This window comes from Cladophialophora immunda, assembly GCF_000835495.1.
Source record: "Cladophialophora immunda strain CBS 83496 unplaced genomic scaffold supercont1.7, whole genome shotgun sequence".
Taxonomy (NCBI): domain Eukaryota; kingdom Fungi; phylum Ascomycota; class Eurotiomycetes; order Chaetothyriales; family Herpotrichiellaceae; genus Cladophialophora; species Cladophialophora immunda.
Window position 1 is genome coordinate 1,101,928 of NW_015622547.1, and position 13,577 is coordinate 1,115,504.

The 13,577-nt window shown below is 53.9% G+C and overlaps 5 protein-coding genes across 6 annotated transcripts; 3 read left to right on the plus strand and 2 right to left on the minus strand.

Annotated features, from left to right (window-relative positions):
- Positions 1–2,480: 2,480 nt before the first annotated feature.
- Positions 2,481–3,992, plus strand: PV07_11173 (uncharacterized protein; the record flags this gene model as incomplete). Its single annotated transcript, XM_016398582.1, has 1 exon — positions 2,481–3,992. One exon carries the CDS (start codon positions 2,481–2,483, stop codon positions 3,990–3,992), a length of 1,512 nt encoding a protein of 503 aa, XP_016243144.1.
- A 1,406-nt stretch (positions 3,993–5,398) lies between these two features.
- PV07_11174 (uncharacterized protein) lies at positions 5,399–6,623 on the plus strand. The gene is made up of 4 exons (XM_016398583.1): positions 5,399–5,659; positions 5,780–5,883; positions 5,955–6,012; positions 6,076–6,623. The coding sequence occupies exons 1-4, from the start codon at positions 5,602–5,604 to the stop codon at positions 6,384–6,386; spliced, it is 531 nt and encodes a 176-aa protein (XP_016243145.1). The 5' UTR covers positions 5,399–5,601; the 3' UTR covers positions 6,387–6,623.
- A 771-nt stretch (positions 6,624–7,394) lies between these two features.
- Positions 7,395–10,812, minus strand: PV07_11175 (uncharacterized protein). Its single transcript, XM_016398584.1, has 3 exons — positions 9,512–10,812; positions 9,167–9,450; positions 7,395–9,112 (listed from the first exon to the last, which is right to left on the minus strand). Exons 1-3 carry the CDS (start codon positions 10,588–10,590, stop codon positions 8,295–8,297), a joined length of 2,181 nt encoding a protein of 726 aa, XP_016243146.1. The 5' UTR covers positions 10,591–10,812; the 3' UTR covers positions 7,395–8,294.
- Positions 7,505–8,443, plus strand: PV07_11176 (uncharacterized protein). Its single transcript, XM_016398585.1, has 2 exons — positions 7,505–7,832; positions 7,900–8,443. The coding sequence occupies exons 1-2, from the start codon at positions 7,633–7,635 to the stop codon at positions 8,141–8,143; spliced, it is 444 nt and encodes a 147-aa protein (XP_016243147.1). The 5' UTR covers positions 7,505–7,632; the 3' UTR covers positions 8,144–8,443.
- A 123-nt stretch (positions 10,813–10,935) lies between the features above and the next one.
- PV07_11177 lies at positions 10,936–13,312 on the minus strand. 2 transcript variants are annotated; one of them, XM_016398587.1, is made up of 3 exons: positions 13,136–13,312; positions 12,971–13,004; positions 10,936–12,917 (listed from the first exon to the last, which is right to left on the minus strand). In XM_016398587.1, the coding sequence occupies exons 1-3, from the start codon at positions 13,178–13,180 to the stop codon at positions 11,431–11,433; spliced, it is 1,566 nt and encodes a 521-aa protein (XP_016243149.1). In that variant the 5' UTR covers positions 13,181–13,312; the 3' UTR covers positions 10,936–11,430. The 2 variants fall into 2 exon arrangements, with proteins under 2 accessions (XP_016243149.1, XP_016243148.1); XM_016398586.1 differs by having other exon boundaries at positions 12,971–13,074.
- Positions 13,313–13,577: the final 265 nt, after the last annotated feature.

Sequence of the window (13,577 nt, forward strand, 5' to 3'; positions counted from 1 at the left end):
CAGGGTCCCACTGTTCCGGAAAATCGTTACTGCTTGCTGTGCCTGCGAGTGACAATGTGTGCCAGCTCTGGGATAGGGCCTGTTTTGGGGTTGCCGACGCCTCCAGAATTCGCGGTTTGTATGAAAGGAGCAACAAACTGTTGATATGATAGGCCATATTTGACAGTAATGCAAACGTGTTTGTATAGACATAGGCTGGGAATGAGGCCGGCTCGTCGGGGTCAAGCTGACTCGCTTCTGTGGCTGGGACCACCACCACCGGCCGCATGAAGGCAGGAAGCTCGTGGTACCACGTTTGGGATTCGTGCCACAAGTCAACCCAGCCGGATAAGAAGTCTGATGCCGTTCTTGACCCCATGGGTGGAGTATTGCCCGTGATGGTCGGGGAACAGGGCGTATTCCGACTACCACGTACGAGAAAGAGTGTTTTGTGGAGAGTCTGGAGAACAGAGTGATAAAGCCGCCGCCAGGAGCTAGACTGAGGATATAAAACGTCGGAAAGCACAATGTGCTGGGACGAGACGTCCAACGGAGTCTGCGGTGGCTTCTCGGCGAAGATAGATGCTGCGAGGTCTGTAGCATACTCGAGTTAGCACCTCTTTGTTTCTTTCCCATGTTCCGCTCTGTTACGGGTTTGGGGGAGCCCATAAAGGCGAAGGGCTGACCTATTCTGAAACAGAACCATAAAAGCGATTCCCAACATCGCCCAGCAGGTGCTTGTGAAGCCAAGGCGTCCAAATCCGTATTCATATTTGAGAGGTAGTCCTTCCACTGACTCGGCCCTGATTGAAAAAACAAATCGAGGCTCAATAGAACCCGTCCTATGAGTTGAATCGAGCTGGCTTCATCTGCCAGCCTGATTTCTGCCTCTTGTCGGTAGTGGTGACTGCTCGCAAGGTCCCGACTCTTGGTCGATGGCGAGAGAACGGCACGGTGGCAAGCCGAAGCCGCCAAAATCGCCGCCATGATGGAACGATGGTCTCGAGCGAGGAGGACGGCCGAGACACCGAATGGACCCTTATGGTCGCCAGCATCGATAAGTGGCGCCAAAATGTATCGGAAGTGGCACACGAGGAGGGTTTCGAGATTTTTGTTAGATGTTGGAGGGTCAGCAGACTGCAGGAGTCTGCTCGCCGTAGCGGTCAGTGGCGATTGTTGCTGCGTGCACGATGGAGAAGCTATTATGCTGCCGACGTCCATCGTGCACGAAGATGAAATGTTTGCGCTCGGTGCTTTGAGGCCACTACCATAAGACGTCGTGCTTTGGACGTCTCCAGCAGCTCCGGGTGACAATGCAACCTGTTCGCCCGGCGTCGGCGTCGACGTCGACTCGGCCTGGTTCATCGAAAGAACAGGGATTTCCTGGGGAATATCAGTAGGGCTGCCATCGGTCTCTGCGTTGATTTCCAATTCCATCTCGCCGTGCTGGACTTCGTGCAAGGCTTGCCGCGTGCGGACTTTGGACGAAGTTCTGGAACTGGGATTCTGGACAAACTAGTTCTGCAATCAGTGTGGACGGCCACGGCGGGCATCCTGCGTCTAGGCTTACCTTGATTGCTCTATAACCACTTCGCGTATCATCCAGAGGCTCAGTCCTCTCATGCGACGTTGTGATAAAGGTCAAGGCAGGATATTGACATGCAAACTCTTTGGCCTTGCAATTCCGACAAACAGGCTTGCACTCGTCACCTGGATAAAAATGAGCGTCGTTAGTTGGGGGATTAACCGTGACGGTCACGCTGTCTCAATGCGTAAGAGTCTCAAACTGTCCGTACATTTTCTTCGGCGGCGGCGACAAGTCAAGCAGCCCGTACGAGCCCGTGTCTTGATGGTACGTGTTTGTTCCATGATAGTGCGACATTCAAAATCCTCAACCGAGAATGGCGTCGGTTACCAGCAAAGATAGATGGTTGGAAGCAACTTCATGTGCCTCACCGTGGCGAAGAAAACTTGGTCCATACATCCACCAACCTGCCTGGAAATCCCTTCCCGAGCAAGTAGGTAGCTGGATTGGCTTGGACAGAGCAGGCCAAGCGAGACATGCACCCCATCTGTGGGGGGATGAGGGAGGGGTTCGGGAAAGCCTCGCATGACCAAAGACACCCCCTGCCTAAGGTTAGTAGTGGCCCGAGACGTCCCTGAAAGAGCATCACGAAGTATAAATGGGACGGTCCCGAGGTCTCGACCACCCTGAATACCAGTACAACCAGACGGATCTTGACTGTCTTTTGCCACTCAGATGGTTTGATATCAAATATCTATATCCACTTCGATGTCAAACCTGCCCACGCGAGGCTGAGAGCGGATTCTCGGGCCTTCTGAGGTGATCTACCCTCTATATGCAGACGAAGAGGGCACAAGACTGTACCACCACCAAGAGCTGGAAGATACCACTTCGACTGTCAATGACTGCCTTAGTGTTGGGCTTATAGATGGTACTCGCACTCAAGGGTGGAAACTCCGCTCGCCGGTAGCAGGTCATGGCCGGCTTCGTGGTCAATCAGCTGCAGCTGTCGGCTTCTTCAGAAACCATTCAACATGGCTATCTGCACACAGATGATGATGGGCACTTCCTGTGGCCACCAGCGCACGCCACCCCTGACGAGTTCTCCCCCGATACACGATTCCGTGAGCTACAGCAGGAACTCCGTACGATGCTCTTCGCTGAAGCACCAAGCCTCCTCAATACGAGAGCTTGTTCACCGCTTTCGACCCAGATCGACGCAGGCAGTGACGCAGCCGCAGAGTATCCCCGAGAGGAGCCGGATTTCGGACGCACGTCCATCTCCAAGTCGAGACTCATCAAGTACCTGACACATTGGATCACGGAGAGTGCGCCGTGCCTGGACAAGTTCGACGAGGCCCAGCATTTCGCGGTGGAAATCCCCCTCCTGGCCCGACGCTCGCCGGCGCTGCTCTATGCCATCCTGGCATTTTCCGCTCGACACATGGAGAGGAAGCTAGGCGCACAGAAGACTTACGACAGTCTTGAACTCTATCAAGAGTCGATTGCTCTACTAGCTGCGGGGCTGCAGGCGAGGGATGCGAATATGGTCGCCGTCGTCTGCATCCTAGCCTGCCTGGAGCTCATGTCGGATAGCTCGTGGGATTGGAGAAGACATGTCGAGGGCTGCGCCACTCTGCTCGGCCTCTTCAACGTCCACGGCTTCTGTGGTGGGCTCCTACAAGCCGTCTTCTGGTGCTACGCTCGTATGGATGTCTGCGGTGCGGTTCTTGCCCACGGATCGGAGAGCACCGTCCTTCACATCGACCAGTGGCTGGCGCCGGCGAGGCTGCTGATACACCCGCTGGCCCGGCGTGAAGAGATGGTACGGCAGATGTTTGAGCAGCACAGCGCGAACAGCCCAGACATGTATGGAAACTGGGCCATCTACCTGTGTGCGAAAGTCACCGACCTAAGTTACCGTCGAACAAGCTTGCTGGAATCGGACCAAGCAGATCAATACGACACTCGACCCTTTGAAGCCCAGTGGCGGCGGCTTTGGACTGACCTGCAGCATTGGTATTCTCACCGGCCGCCGGCGATGCAGCCCGTCACGTCGGCCGCCGGCGCCGGCGACGAGCTCTTTCCAGACATTCTATTCGTGCATCGCGCCGCCATCTCGAGCAACCAGTCCTACCACACGGCGTGCATCTTGATGCTCGAGCTCCATCAGCCACGGACTGAGATGGCCCCGACATCCTCGCAAGATTCGACCATTTGGCACGCACGACGAGTCTGTGGGATCTCCCTGACCAACCCACACCGCGGGAACTTGATCAACGCGATCCAGCCGCTCTGTCTGGCCGGCAGGTACTTTACGCATCTGGACGAACATCTCGCGGTGGCGCGACTGTTGAGACTCATCCACGAAAGTACGGGATGGGGCTCGCTGGGGAGGATCCGAGAGCTCGAGATCCTGTGGGGGTACGAGCCGGGAACGCTCCTGTCAATCCTGAAGGCCAATGACGAACCGCAACGGACACCATGATTTGGGAGTCGCCAATGCCACATCTGCTCAGCAGAGCAGGTGCAGCACATCAAGTCCAGCATCTGAACCTCACTCTCCCAGCTCCAGCCGCCCCAAGCGACGTCTGACCCAAACAGCGTCGCTGGGAGCCCGGCGGCCCTGGCGGCCCAGGCGGCCCAGTTTGCGCGCGTGTTCGACCGCACGGTCCTAGGGCTGACCGCGGGCGCGCTCCCGGATCCGCCGCCGATGAGCGTGTTCCAGATCCAGACGAGGCAGGTCGCGAGGGTGGCCGGGAAGACGAGGGTGGAAAAAGGAAGTCGGATGGTTGTAGCTGTGGTTGATAACGATAATGATGGAGGAGGAGGCAGGGGATGGAGTCGGTAGTAGAACGAAACAATGCGAAGAAGACAGGACGAGAATTGAAACTTGAATTCGCCAATCCAGTGCGAATATTACCGTTCTGTTTCCCATGCATAGGGTGCAAAAGGAGGCGAATAGTTCGACTCGGCGGGCTACAGTGCAAGAAGCGCGCCCCCTACGAGGATGGCGTGTTCTACAAGGACGAGGTAGTAGTAGTAATGCCTACTCGAGGAATCACCTACTCGAATGGAAAGGTAGTTGATCCTGGGCCCTTGAAGCGACGGCGAATAGCTCAATGGCCGCGAACTACCGAGTAGAACTGCTCACACACAGGGCGGGCCTCGCCTTTGCAGCCCGACGTGGGTGGGTGGTTTCCTGCGCGGCACTGGTGTCGACTGCGCCTGTTATTGCCGTCTCTGGAAATAGACTCTAGAGTGCTCGGTCCTCGTCGATACAGTTTCCTAGACCCTAGATACTACTGACCAGCATGTTGGAGTGAGGATGACGATGACGATGACGATGATGATAGGCGCGCAACTTCGACGTGCTCCTGGTGGGCGAGGTTGAATGATACGAGCGAAGCCTGGTGGCCCTCGTAAAATAAAGGGAAAAAAGGATCTATCTTGCGCCTCGCCTCGGGGCTTTGTCCCTTTCCATGGGCGCCCTGCCCACAAAAACCCGGGAATTGTTTTCCTTCTTGGCCAGCTGAGCTCGCTTAACTAACAAACGTGTGGCTTCTGGTTTTGCAGGTCTACCGTGCGTGCTCTTGGAGCCAAGTGCCCCCATTACCCTGGGTACATACATACACTACGCAGGCCGTTGTCCATTGTCCAGGTTCAGTCAGGGCTGGGCCGAGGGAGGAAAGGGGCCTGCCGTCTCGCCCTAATCGCAAAGGTACCCAACTCAAGTCGGTCCTCGTATCTGGCGCCGACTAGCGCTGATCTGACGCCCTATCCGGGGCCACGAATGAGTGGTGATGTATTGGTGGGCGCGGGCTCAGAGATTATAATTAACGTCCCCAGGGGGTTTGTTTGCACTCTTCCCCTTTCCCGCGTGTTCGCTGTCGTCTTTACTACTCAAGCGAGTGTCGAATGTGCGGGGACTGAACTGGGCGCCGCTGGCTGTTGGGTGATAACTGCTTCCTCCTGGTTTTTTTTTCTTGGTGAATGCAGTCAAGTTGTTTCGGGAAATCCAAATTCCCATCCAGCTGCGACACGCTGCTTTGAAGATCAAGAGGAAGGAAAAGAATTCCCATCGGCGGGACGACAGGATGGACACCGCTGTTCTTGCCAAAGTCTGTGGATTGGCTTCGTCGGGCATATTTGCAGGTTGTTCTTCCCACCCCTCGGCCCCTTGTTCCTGAGCCCTCTTATGGGACAGGGTGGCGAAGGTACTCGCATGTGTCTGTGCCGTATGACGAAGCTGATCTCTTCTGTCGTCTGATTTAGGATACACCTGGGCTCTTTCCCATGCGGCTGTGCCGGCGATTCTCTTTGCTCCCGACGCGTTGGCCGCCCGAGAATGGCGCTACCAGTATCTCATGGGCTTTCATGTCAGTAGTTGATTGTTCCTGCTCGCATTCCTGATTGAGTGTACTCTTTCTGACACTCCTGGCGAATGCAGATTTCTAGGCCCATGTGCGTGATCAATGGCTTGTCGTTTGGGTACCTAGCATATCACGGTAGGTTTGGCCATCACAAATCAGCATTCCAGTTCTGAAGTTGCTGATCCAGAGGCCCTTTAGCTCCCGAGGGATCCCTTCTTCGCTATCTGTACATCCTCGCTGCCTCGGCGAGTGCGTCGGGCGTACCTTACGCACTGACCTTTCTGCGTCGGACCAACGGCGCTCTGTCGCGAAAAGCCGACCGTCTAGCAGGCCCTGGCGGTGGCGAGATGGCATTGACGTACGCTTTCAACGAGAAACGCAGCATCGACAGAGATAGGAAGATGAGCACCGAGGAAGCGATCAAGCGGTGGCAATGGCACAATTATGTGCGGACTTGGGTTTTGGTGCTGGGCACGGTCGCCGGGGCTTTGGCTGTCGCGATGGACTGATGGTTTCGTTGAGGGAGGTGCTGTTCGTCTGTGATGGTTTTGATGGTTTTGTTTGGATGAGCAGTGATGCTCTGCTTGTGATGCATTGTGTTTTCAGAGCGGTCTGGGAGTGAGCGATTGCCACTGTGTATTTGTTGTCTAGCGAAGATGGCATGGGATGTCAATAGTGGGATATAAGCATTCGGCAGCCAAGCCATGACGAGTGCATTCTTGGTTCCTATTACCCTATCTTTCGACAATTCTCTCATGGCGTACGTAGCAGAGAGACTCCATAATGTGCCATGCGATGCAAGCGTCTGAAACCAATGTGTACCAACCTGCTGTCGCATCTGTCCACGCTGAAACGCCACTGCATGGTCGGATCATCGGAAGACGTCAAACGCCAAATCCATACAACGGCCACGGAGTCCATGTAGCGTCTCCCATCAAAGTCCACCGTTGTGTGTACAAATATCATAACGCGAAGGCCTAGTCTGTGTCAGAAGAGTGGCCTGATAGATGGCGTGGGCGGCAGCTGGGTGCATATAGCCAAAGGCAAGGCTGACAATGTTCCCCACGGACTTGCAGTATTGTACCCGAAAGCAACGGTGGTTAAGGCTGTCGCCGAGCTGTGGAGGTGAGGCAACTACCGCCTAGGTACTCCGTACTCGATCCTCTCACCATAGGGACGCCGTAGGAAAAGCAATAATTAATATTGGAGACTCCGCCCCCCTTCAGCCTCTCATTTTAAAATTAGACCCTAAACAACAAAAACCTGCTCACGAATCTGCCCTCAGCCTCATCTCCCTTACATTCCCGCCTAGCCACAATGTCAGAAACCTGCTCACCTTCTCAAACACGACTGCACACTCACCACAGAAAATGCACATCTCCAACTCCATAGCGTGTGGGCACAGGAGATGAGGACGAGGCTAGGAGTGACGATATCTTGCTCAACAGCGGCTACTTTTGTCCCCGGGAGGCTGGGTGCGAGGTGGAATGGGATGCTTCTCCAGCCTACGAGTATGCTTCTTCGTTTTGGATTTTGATTGATTGGAGATCTTTGAGCAGATATTCCTCGTAAACAATGCATCAGGTTTCTCCGCCCATGTCCCCAAGGGGAGAGTATATGAGGGTGCCCCAGTCGTATATCTTGTGGCCTCTCGCACATTCCCATCAGGACCATTTGCGTGCTATACTCATACAGTAAATCGTAACTATCATCGCTCAACCCAACATTTGAACCTGTGCGACGCAGCAAAAAGACATGTGTGGCGATTCTCATCTTCCTCCAGCTCCCGAGTCTGGCGACCTGATCGCCGTCATCCATCCAAATCCACAATCGTCGTTTCGAGGTAGACTGAAACTGTCGAATCGAGCGCCAGGAGCAACCACAACCACCCTCCAATGTGCAGGTAGCGGTTCAGACTTCTGGCGGCCGGACGCGCTCTTGAACGTGAGAATACAGTACGTATGACGCCGTCCCCTGTCCCTGTTTGTGCGGCATTTAGGTTGCTGACGACTCTTCACTCAGCAAATATGGGCAACCCCTATCAACACCATCACATTCTGGGCTCGACTCGGACTCGGAAGACGAATATGACCCGTCCAACCCCGTCTTGTATTCGTTCTTCGTCGATACGGCCAGCGATTCCACAACTGTCGACGTGAGACTCAATCTCGGTGTCGGCGGAGATGGGGTTGTGGGACGGACAGTATCGATTGTCGATGGTCGGAGGAGAAAGCTTCTTGGAGAAGGGGTTATCGGATGGAGCTGAGTTTCTCGCACAAATCGTTGTTGTGAATTTTTGCAGCCTTTGGTGTTCTTCACCTCGCGAGAACATCTAATATTTTGATAGCAGTTGTGCACAATGATTTTTGGCCAGTCTCTAGGTTAGACATCGCGTGTGAGATGCCAGAGAACCGACCCTAAAGCAGATACCCCATCCATCCACTGTTGTTCATGTAAATATCAAACATATCCAATTCTTCGGTGCTAAAATTGAACTGGTCCCAGTTGGTGTTTCCGTAGCTAGCAGCATCGTACGCGGCGTTCAAGTTCGAGCCAAATTTGTCCACATTCGTCCAACCTCCGCCAGGAAGCAGAGCTGGTGTATAAGGCCTTGTCGGTGGTAGGTTCGCGGCGCTTCCAAGCCCAGGGTATTCCATCCGTTTTGCGGAGGCAATGATGGACGCGGGGTCTTGCCGCAGAATGCTGGATGCTCGCCGACGTCGTGTCTGATCATCTTGCCCTTGCTCGTCATCCGAGAGCTGTCCTGATCTGTGTATGTGCCAGATTTTGAGCTTCATGAAGACGAATCCGAAAGCTTCTGCACAGGGATTCCCGCCACCGGCTGACACTTCACCTAGTCGATTGAGAACAGCATCCAAATAATATCCAGTCTTCAAGTCAGGGACAAAGACCGAGCCGAGTTTGGACTCTGGGGAGTTGAAGATCCAGTGCAGTTTGATCAATACCACAACAGCATAGGCATTCCAGACAATGTAGAGATTGGACAGGTTTCGAGCACACTTGACCTCGAGAGAGAGGTAGGTGTCAAGGACTCGGTGACTGCTCTCTAAGAGAGTCGACAAAGCCTCAATGTGAGCAGATGTCACAAAGTCGGGTGCCCTGCGCTGCTCCAACGGAGGGACTCCAGGTCGGAAGTCATCTACGTTGTGGTCGTAGTGCACAGCGATCTCGTGGATATAGAGGTTGAGGCATGCTGCTTGGTGTTGCACAAGTCCTTCCCACAAATTAGTCCACTCTCTCAACAGAAAAATAAACCGCCGAGACTTACGATGATCCACCGCGACATCAGTATCCTTCTCCCACTGTTGCAATTGCCGCTGAAAGCATTTCAGCTGATACTGCACCCTTGGCTCTGTAAAATCGAGATCGGCGCCAGGATCGTCCATGTTGAAAGCTGCAGCAACTTCCTCGGCAAGACGTGCCAGCGCCACGGTGGCACACAGCCATCTGTCGCTCGGGGCGGCATGGGGGCTGGTTCTGAGTATCTCCAGGCACTCTTCTGTGCGTGGGCTGAACCTTATGAGGGTCGGGAGACGAAGGATGGTGGTGACACTGTGATTTGGGAACAATTAGCACGATCAGAGTCACAAAATTAGGGGGTTAGCAAACCTACTTTATGTTAGCCTGATAGCAGGCCAACCATGTCCGGGCCAGTTCAACTTCTTCGGCCGGACTTCTTTTCAGCTTCGATCTCTTGCCTATACCTAATTCCAGAGACAGGGAAATGGCTGATTGGATGTTTTGATTAAAGGCAAGATCCCTTGCCGTGCGCGGTCGTACATAGTACTGAGAGTTCAGCAGCATCGCCTGAATCACATCCAATGATTTGTCGCCGTGAAAGAGCACTCGTTCTGCAATCTGCCGATTAATCTCAATGGTAAGCGCTGTCTGGGCGGAAGGCTGCACGACAGGGCTTGCAATGGCTAAAATGGTCAGAAACGTTATAGGTCGGGTCCTTCGAAGTTCCTGCGGGTCGGTGTCGGGAGGAAAGACGACGTATGGGCAAGAAGAGCACATGTCCTTCATCCAGTGGTTGAACATCGCTGTCGCGCTCTCCATGCTCAAGTCGCCGCGATCAATGACATCGACATAGTCGTCTTTAGCAATAGGCTCCACATCCACCGGGTTGCAACCTCTGTTGAATTCTGGTTGAGCGGTGGGCCGCAATGCCCTTTCCATGAGGCTCCGCTGATAGGTGTCCAGGCTGGTATTGGAGGTGTCGTCAGTCTTGGCTGGTTCCGAGCTCCCACTGGTAGGGGCATCTTTGGGAGGCGATTCATCCTCGGGCTTCGCGCCATCTGTCGACTGCTGTTTGGCCAGCAAAGCGTCGGTCAAGGCGTTTATTTTCTTCTCCAGTTCGGCGACCTTGTGGACTGTTTTCTGTCTTTTCCGCGGGGGCCCTGGCATGACACATTCACGATTGACCTTGGCACATGCATTGCAGGCATCTTGGCCCTCGACGGGGAGACATCTGATTTTCATGTTTCTGCAAGCCACGCACGCACGTGACCGCTTCTGCCGTTTGGGCTTTTCGTTGCCTGAGCCTTCATCGTCTTCCAGACTTTCCGGGGACTGACTGTGGCTGTTCGAGTCTTGAAACTGAGCATCTTGGAGAATGGCCCGTGTTTCGGGGGAGCGGTTCTGCTTGAACGGTAACAGGCTTTCGACAGGAAGTGGTTTCTCTGGCGCCATGTTGTATTATATCGATGCCTGGTTGGGAACTCCGTCATACGCGACCCGCCCAGCAAGGCATCTCCCGTGATGACAAACTGAATTCCTGACCACCTAGGCTGACATGGTTCGGACGTGGAGGAGGCAACCCGCAATCAACGGCCTCCACTTGGATAGTAGATGCAGATGGATATTGGAGAGAGGAACACAAAGGATAATGACAGCAGCTGCTATGGCGTAATTAGAAATCAGAATCGAGGTGGCATTTGGAGGCCTGGGCAAAGTTTTCGGACTCGCTGTTAAGCGCTCGATTTCGGAGCCGGCGGGATCTTGAGTCCGAGCGCAGGCTGCAGCCAATCACAGCGTCCAGGTGCCGTGATGAGTCATGGATGATATGCAGCCTTGCGCAGCCTTGTGTTACTTCGGCCGTTGAGGTTGATCTACTCCGTTCATGGCGTGGTGTCTATATTATTACAACTGGACGAAGGAACTACTCGCTACAGAGCCATAGTCGCCCACCTATGGCTGAGGGCGAGAGGTGCTTGACCAAGCTTTACACAGGAGCTACCAGGTCGATTCATGAACCTCAAGCCAGTCCCGACCGTAATGGCACTCTCCATATAGGGCAGCGCTGGGATGATTTCAGGGTGAAGGTAATTCTCATGCCCATCGAGCTCCTGAAGCAGTCACATGTGGGATTCCGGCGCATTAAGGACTCCAGCGGCAAGGGTCTCAACGGCCGTGAATAGCCACTCTGCTGTACAGATCCAAACACTGAGCTCACAGTGATCTCTTTTGGCCTTTGCATGCGCACGGCATTCTCATTGCAACATAAGTTTGTTCCTTCAGGCACAAGGAACTTCATATGCCCTGGCCATCATCACGCCCCCATAGCTTGACAGTTCTGTCATGACCACTGCTGGCAATCCACTTGGCGTCATTGGTGACATCGACACTGAGAACGTTGCCCGCATGTCCACTGAGCTGCTTCACAAACGACCAATCATCCGCCGAATAGATGTTGACGTTTTTGTCGAAACCACTCGTCACAAAGAATGTGCCGGCTTTTCGAGGATTGTGCTCCTGTCTGACGCCACTGCTCTCCACCAGGGATGACTTGTCGGCATCGAGGCCTTTGAACCATTTCAGGTCGGAAACGTTGCCATTGTGAGCACCAATTCCTCCCACACTGCGCACTTGACGAAGATCCCAGCATTTGACCCATCCGTCACCGGAGCCAGATAGGATGCGGTATCCGTCATTGCCCCAATCCAGGCAGAAGATTTCACGGATGTGGCCTTCCAAGATCATGACGGTGCGCCCCGTCCTAAGGTCCCAGATTCTCCCTATGCTATCAAATCCCCCGCTTGCCAGTAATGAGCCGTCAGTATTGAAACTGACGGCAAATACTTGCCTCGAATGTCCTTCTTGCAAAAGGAGCTCCGTTGTCGTCTCCACATCCCATAATCGCCAGGTCGTGTCAAATGAGGCCGATGCAAGATATTTCCCCGACGGATGAAACTCGACCCTGCAAACACGATCGGTATGTCCTTGCAAAGTGCCAATTGGTGTCTCCTTGTTCAATGACCAGAGGTGTATGTCACTGTCTCCGCCTTGCCCGCCAGCGCCGCTTGCGATATTTAGGGAATCTGGAGACACATTGGATTCTTGTAGTGTTGCACCAGGAAACCAGGCAAGCCCGCCAACAATGCCCGTATGACCTCTGAGGGTCACTTTTTCGTCCAGGTTCGGGACATCTAATAACTTGATGCCACCGCCCCAGTTGCCGGCGGCAATGATCTTGCCGTTTGGAGAAAATCGAGTGATACTGACGGGCCGCTCTCCGGCAATTTGTGTGCCAAACAGTTCAAACCCTTGTAACTTCTCTTTGATTTCCTTGCGATGCTTGATATGTGTGCGCAGCGGAATGGTAGAGTCTTCTCTTTGTCTCTGTATCCGCGCCTTTGCCCTTGGTAGGGAATACCTAGCTATCGCTCTTCTCGCCTCGAGCAGTTCTGGCATACCTTCGGTGTAAAACTCTTCTTCTTGATCCGCATCTTCGTCTGCTTCGTGCATCTGTACATCTGCATCGGCTCCATCAGGGCCAGCTGCATCTTGTTGATCCAACAACAGCTCCCGCAATCGGCTTCGTCTGTCTGCGGCGTCCTCCCCAAAAAGTGTGACAGGCTCTCCGAGTTCGCGCAAACGTGATCTGACTTTTCCATCATCTGTGGGGACAGCCAGCATGGCCAGTCTTCGTTTTCGGTCGAATTGGGAGAGGATCGCAGATGCCTTTTCGGGCGCAACGCCACCGGCACCGGTAGGGAGGTCATAATTTCGATCGACAGCTGGCAGGAAAGTGAGTCCAGATATTTGAGAATGCCGGAGACGCAATACTTACGGATGCTTGCCAAATCCACGCCCATCTCGGTGTCCTGCGTCTCAGCCATGTCCGTCAGTCTTGCATGGCTTCCCCTCTTGATCCATCGTGAGAGCAGATAAAGCCTTGGAGGCAAATGTAAATAAAGAGACACAGTAGAGTATGCTTTGCGGCGGAGTATCTTACCTGACGCTCCTCCTCCACATACGCCTGACGCGCCGGGTGCATCATCTTGCTGGCTGCACACTAAGAGACGGGATTTCGATTATAGACAGTTGCGGTGAGTCTCTTGTATTTCGTCGACCTTCTCCAGACGCACAAAGTTCCCGCGGATCCAAGTTGAAATTGTATAGGACAACGCTGGTGACGCGGGACGCATGGAAATTTCCTGCCGGATTCGGCCGTCAGTCACCGCCGCGTTAGGAAAATTGTTTTTCCCCTCGACGCCAAGATCGCTCGGCGCTAGTCCATTACTCCATGATCAGCTCCCAGCGAGCCATGCCACATGCCACGCTCACTTACAATCCGAATGCTTTCTAAACTTTCCTATCCTACTTGTCGAAGTATGCGAAAGAATGCACTTCCCGGAAGAGGCCTCGCCATAAAGCCTCTCATCCAGATGCAGCCT

What these genes read in the sequence shown, in the direction of transcription:
- PV07_11175 (XM_016398584.1), bottom strand. Translation starts at nt 10,590, where the DNA reads ATGGCGCCAGAGAAACCACTTCCTGTCGAAAGCCTGTTACCGTTCAAG. An exon ending in TGCTATCAGGCTAACATAAA is followed by an intron (nt 9,451 to 9,511) that starts GTAGGTTTGCTA and finishes CCCAAATCACAG; the next exon opens with TGTCACCACCATCCTTCGTC. An exon ending in TGATGTCGCGGTGGATCATC is followed by an intron (nt 9,113 to 9,166) that starts GTAAGTCTCGGC and finishes ATTTGTGGGAAG; the next exon opens with GACTTGTGCAACACCAAGCA.
- PV07_11174 (XM_016398583.1), top strand. Translation starts at nt 5,602, where the DNA reads ATGGACACCGCTGTTCTTGCCAAAGTCTGTGGATTGGCTTCGTCGGGC. An exon ending in AGTATCTCATGGGCTTTCAT is followed by an intron (nt 5,884 to 5,954) that starts GTCAGTAGTTGA and finishes TGGCGAATGCAG; the next exon opens with ATTTCTAGGCCCATGTGCGT. An exon ending in TGGGTACCTAGCATATCACG is followed by an intron (nt 6,013 to 6,075) that starts GTAGGTTTGGCC and finishes GAGGCCCTTTAG; the next exon opens with CTCCCGAGGGATCCCTTCTT.
- PV07_11176 (XM_016398585.1), top strand. Translation starts at nt 7,633, where the DNA reads ATGTGTGGCGATTCTCATCTTCCTCCAGCTCCCGAGTCTGGCGACCTG. An exon ending in CTCTTGAACGTGAGAATACA is followed by an intron (nt 7,833 to 7,899) that starts GTACGTATGACG and finishes CTCTTCACTCAG; the next exon opens with CAAATATGGGCAACCCCTAT.
- PV07_11177 (XM_016398586.1), bottom strand. Translation starts at nt 13,155, where the DNA reads ATGTGGAGGAGGAGCGTCAG. An exon ending in ATGTGGAGGAGGAGCGTCAG is followed by an intron (nt 13,075 to 13,135) that starts GTAAGATACTCC and finishes TTTGCCTCCAAG; the next exon opens with GCTTTATCTGCTCTCACGAT. An exon ending in CGTGGATTTGGCAAGCATCC is followed by an intron (nt 12,918 to 12,970) that starts GTAAGTATTGCG and finishes CTTTCCTGCCAG; the next exon opens with CTGTCGATCGAAATTATGAC.